The following is a 4,921-nucleotide window of genomic DNA, read 5'->3' as shown; positions in this document are numbered from 1 at the left end:
TCCCCTCGCCTCCCTCCCTCGCCTCCCTCCCTCGCCTCCCTGCCCTCCCTCCCTCCCTCCTCTTCGTCCCAGTGAAGGCAGTCAACAGCTCAAGCTGCAGAATCGGCAGAACCCTACCTTACAGCTCCTCCTCTCAGCCTTCTGCTCCTGCCCTCCTGCTCCTTGTCGTTTCTCCAGTCTTCTCCTTCTCGCATGATTGCAGGGGGAGAGAAGGAAAGCGATGCGGCGGCTTATATTCTTCCTCCTCCTGCTCTTGCAAGCGAGAGGAGCGGAGGATAGGACCGACTCGCAGGACGTGGCTGTGACCATTACAAGACCCGAGGACGGGGAGCGCGTGCGGGTGAAGCTCCTTCAAGTCCGTACCATGGCCTCAGGTGGATGCAGGGAGACGTCGTTCCACTGGAAGTCTCTGCCATGAGCAGCAGGAGAGGATCGAGGTGAGGGAGGGAGGAGGGAGGAGGGAGGAGGGAGGGAGGAGGGAAGGAGGGAAGGAGGAGATGAGAGAGGAGGAGCGCTGGAGTACGCGGACAGTGACCTACTCTCAGAGTCATTCTGTACATGGATGGCCGTGAGGTGTACCGAACGGAGGAGCGGGCGGTCAGCTTGCAGATGTCGCAGCTACAAGTAGGGTATCATGTGATGGAGGTAAGCAGAGAGCAGCGTCTTCGTTGCTGTGAGGGTTCGCCAGGTACAACTGACGGAGGAGGACGAGGCGGTTGCGTATGATAGTGTGGTGATGACGATGATGGGGTGATGATGAGACTAAGGGTCGGACTGCTCAGGAATTCTTCTATGTTGGCGATGGGATGCTGGCGCCGGATCTGGATGATACCGAGCATGTGAGGAGAGGGAGAGAGATAGGAGGAGGGAAGAAAGAGAAGAAGGGAGGGGAGGGGAGGGAAGAGAAGAAAGGAGACTGAAGGATGCATCAGGTCAACATCTTGTCTAACGTGACAACAATCGATGACATGGAACGAGTTGCAATTCAAGTGAGAAAGAGTTCGTTACATGAAGATAAATGTCTTGTTGACTATGAGCAGCATTACGAGAGAGGCCAGCTGGACTTGTCAGGTCGTGAGATGTCAGGTGATAGCGCTGTGGTTTGACAATGTCTGTAGAACAAAGTTATGTTCGACTGATATCTGCTATGTCCAACGCTCCCGGAGCAACCATGCCACGGCTTTTAGCATGTGAGATGTTTTAACGTGATTTTGTCCATGAGAATGGTTGAGAATATCCTGATGTCTTCAAAATTATTGTCGCCGCATCCCTCTTCTTCCTCCTAATACAACTCATTCTCCTTCTACTCACCGTCCTTCTCTCAACCTCATCTTGATCCTCCTTTCTTTCTCCCATCCATCATTTAAATCCTTTCGCAGCACTTGGGAGAGTTTTGATGGCCAAGAAGGACTATATAGGAGCGCTACAAGCCTACAGGTCATCTCCATATGTTCTGACCTCGCTCAAACCATCCCAGAGATGCGATTTGGCATACACCAACACATGCTGAATCGCATGCTTGTATTGCGCACCTCCAACGTTTCCTTGCTTCTTCAGCAACATACAGCAGGTCCGTGATGGCTCAAACTGCCGATTCTTGCCACTGACATCATATTTGCAGAGGAGACGAAGTCAGGCTGTTCGAGATGTGAGGGAATACTTTAAGTGTGATGTACTCCTGAAAAGCTGCTGCAAGGCACGACAAGACTTCTAAGAGGCTAGAGGCAAGAGCAGCATGTCCAGGTAAACTTGTAGCAGAGAAGATGATCGCACAATGACAAGCACGTCGCAGTGAAAGCCATCGGAACGCCCCATGCCCCACAAGTGAAACGTCACAGCCAGTCGAGGAGCTCGAGATCTGACCAACGTTCCAGCAGCTGTTGAAAGTTGGGATCCTGACAGTCGCATCCGGAAGATATGCGTCGTTTGTTCGGTCGTTGCACCTTCTTCGCATCGTCCTTGTGACCCTTTTGCACAGGTCAACAGTCAGCTCGGCTGAATCTTACTTGCTGCGGGTGAGGATGCTGGATACAACATGTTGTTGGTTGTCATCATCGTAGATTTATGGCCTGCTCTCAGATCTGTGCATGGGAAGGGAAGGGAAGGGATTGATGCTGAAAGGTTGCTTGCAGGATATTGCCGAGCTGCACTACTTTGTGTTCACAGACTCGGTTTCATCTGTGCATGAGCAACTCAAAGACACAAGTTGGTTCCTCCTCAACAACGAAAAGACCTTCTCCTCATTCTTCCTCTCCTGCATTCCTCCTTTCTGTTCTGCTTCTCCTCTTCCTCTTTAGAGTTTTTCTCGTCTTCTTCTCCATCCTTCTCCTCTTCTGCCTCCTCTCTTTTTCTTCGTCCCCTTCTCTCTCCTCCTCTTCCTGCATCTCTTCCTCCTCCCTCCTCCCCTCTCTCCCTCTGATCCTCCTTGGTGAGACGCTGGCAGGACCATGGGAGGACGGGAGGGTCCACGCTGTCTACAGGAAGCATGACGGGTGGCCATCAGCATCGATGAAGTAGGTGATGAACCAGTCTCAATCCATTTCATGCTTGCTGTCAGACGCGCCCATTCCTACCTAGAGCACGCGGAGCTATGGGGAGCTATGGACTATGTGTTTGCTGTCGATGTCGGTAGTGCTGAGCATGTCACCTCTGTTGTTCCTCCTCCTCACTTGCGCTTCAGATGTTTCCTTCGTCTCTTACGTCTCACAAGAAATCCTCGGTGTTGACGACGCCTACTCTTCCACTCTGCTTGCAAATCCTTGCTCCTCCCCTCTCCTCCCCTCCTCTTCACTCCCCTCTCCCCCCTCCTCCCGTCTCCTTCTTGTCTCCTCCAGTCTGCTTCTCTCCTCCTCGCTTCATCTTGCCCTTCTTCCCTTCCCAACGCTTTCCTACTTCCCGTCGCATCCTTGTCTTCACCTCCTCCTTCACCGCCCCTCTCTACTCATCCACATTGCGTATCAGGTGAAACTGTTGGAACTTTGCATGCCGACAACGCATTCTATGACGGCAGTGAGGTCAAAGCTCCGTCTCTCTCTCTTCCTCCTCCTTCTCGCCTTCTCCCTCCTCAGTGATATCAATCATAGTGTCAATGCAAACATAGCTTGACTGCAAATATTTGATTTTCCCTATCTATCTCTTACCTTCCTCCTCTCCTCTCCTCTCCTCTCCTCTCCTCTCCTCTCCTCTCCTTCTCTCCTCTCCTTCTCTCCTCTCCTTCTCTCCTCTCCTTCCCTCTCCTCTCCCCTCTCTGAGAACTCTTCAGGTTGTTGGACGCTTCCAAAAGGCATGGTCAGTCAATGCCGAGCCAGGAACCATGTGGCGACAGCATCATGGTGTCTCATCCTGAGCCTTCCTCTCCCTCGCCCTCTCGTGCTCGTGCTCGTGCTCGTGCTCGTGCTCGTGCTCCTGTTTCGCCCTCCTCTCTCCTTTTCCTCTGCTTCTTCCTGCTCCTCCTTGTACTCATCATCAATCCTAATATTTCTGCTGCCTCTACTGCCTCAAATTTTGCTCCTCACTACGATCCTCTCCCCTTCGCCGTCCTCGCTTTGCTCCTAACTTCCTCTCCCTTCCTGCTACTTCCCCTTAACTCGCATCCTGTGCAGGCAACGCGGCGCTGGTCACTCGAGCCGTGTACGAGAAGCGGGAGGAGGTAGGAACTGCTCCTCCTGCTCGACCTGACCTCCTCCCTTCGTTAGTCCACAGCTGGAATGCGAGCTGGGGAAGGCAGGCATTACTTTGCAGGAGGTTTCTATGGGGGAAGGAGCCAGAAGGTGAGAAGGAAGAGAAGAGGGGAGCAGGAGCAGGAGCAGGAGCAGGAGCAGGAGCAGGAGCAGGAACAGAAGAATGAGGAGGGTTGTAAGGAGGAGGAGGAGGTAACAAAGTAGCCGGGCAGGTGCTTGAGATGCTCAAAGAACTTGTCAAGAGGACGAACCAGTGAGTTGATACTCGCAACCATATTCCTTCCCCTGCTCTCCTCCCCACTGCTCTCATCTCCTTTCTCGTCCTCTGCCTCTGTTGCTCGATCCCCTCAAACTATCTTGTCCTTCACCATGTTCCTCCCTCTGCTCCATTCCCTTCTCCACTCCTTTCCTCCCTCCTTCTCTCCTCTCTCCATCTTCCCTTCCTTCTGCCTTCCCTTCCTTGGTCCTTCCCTGTTTGACTTCTCTTGCTCCTTCTTTGTTGGCAGAGATCTCGAGGAAGACATTGTTGCCATTTTTCATGACGAGAGTCAGGTGCTGCTGTTTCTCCTTTCCCACCGCGAACTCATAACCTTCCATCCATTGATTTACTCCTTCTTTCATCTCCCTTCTCCCCTTCCCCTCCCCTTCCCTCTATTCTCTTTCCTGCTGCTTTGCTTCTACCATCCTCCCCCCTTTCCCTCTCTTTCTTCTCCTCTCCTCTCCTCTCCTGCCCTCTTCTGCCCTCTCCTCTCCCCTCCCCTTCTACCCACCTCAATTCGCATCTTCATTTTTCTGCCCTTACATGTATCACCGCTTTCCCTTCTCTTCAGATCAATCGTTACTGGTTTGATCATCCTCCTCAAGTCAAGCTCTCCTGCTCCTACCTGTATCCAGGTGCTTTCTTATCCTCCTTTCCTTCAGCACTCCTTCCTATCTCCGCCCAGCTTTCACTCCTCCTCTTCTTCCCCGCTTGCTTCGCTCCCCCTTTGATCCTACCTCCCTCCCCTCCCCTTGCCCTCCCCTCCTCCTCTTTCTCCTCCTCCTCTACTCCCGCGTGACATCTCATTCAGAGCCAACCCCAGAAGCATGCTGGTCAAGGGATGCGAACACTGATGTGAGTAGCAAGTGAAACCTTGTTCGTCCTCCTCTTACTCTTGCAATTCTATCCGCCCTTCCCCTCCTCCTCCTCCTCCTCCTCCTCCTCCTCCTCCTCCTCCTCCACTCCTCCTCCTCCTCCTCCT

General features: G+C 53.0%; 1 protein-coding gene across 1 annotated transcript; it reads left to right on the top strand.

Annotated features, from left to right (window-relative positions):
• Nucleotides 1-220: 220 nt before the first annotated feature.
• GUITHDRAFT_131687 (hypothetical protein) lies at nucleotides 221-3,937 on the top strand (the record flags this gene model as incomplete). Its single annotated transcript, XM_005842430.1, has 22 exons — nucleotides 221-340; nucleotides 385-437; nucleotides 546-645; nucleotides 689-733; nucleotides 768-839; nucleotides 933-989; nucleotides 1,041-1,086; nucleotides 1,119-1,190; nucleotides 1,380-1,437; nucleotides 1,622-1,648; nucleotides 1,697-1,743; nucleotides 1,793-1,824; nucleotides 1,878-1,933; nucleotides 1,979-2,015; nucleotides 2,061-2,121; nucleotides 2,444-2,513; nucleotides 2,558-2,628; nucleotides 2,962-3,014; nucleotides 3,263-3,332; nucleotides 3,603-3,649; nucleotides 3,696-3,770; nucleotides 3,893-3,937. 22 exons carry the CDS (start codon nucleotides 221-223, stop codon nucleotides 3,935-3,937), a joined length of 1,314 nt encoding a protein of 437 aa, XP_005842487.1.
• Between the last annotated feature and the right edge of the window lie 984 nt (nucleotides 3,938-4,921).

The sequence above is a fragment of the Guillardia theta genome (genome assembly GCF_000315625.1).
Source record: "Guillardia theta CCMP2712 unplaced genomic scaffold GUITHscaffold_1, whole genome shotgun sequence".
In the NCBI taxonomy this organism is placed as follows: Eukaryota; class Cryptophyceae; order Pyrenomonadales; family Geminigeraceae; genus Guillardia; species Guillardia theta.
Note: the sequence above shows the minus strand (reverse complement) of the source record. Positions and strands in the feature narration are given on the sequence as shown.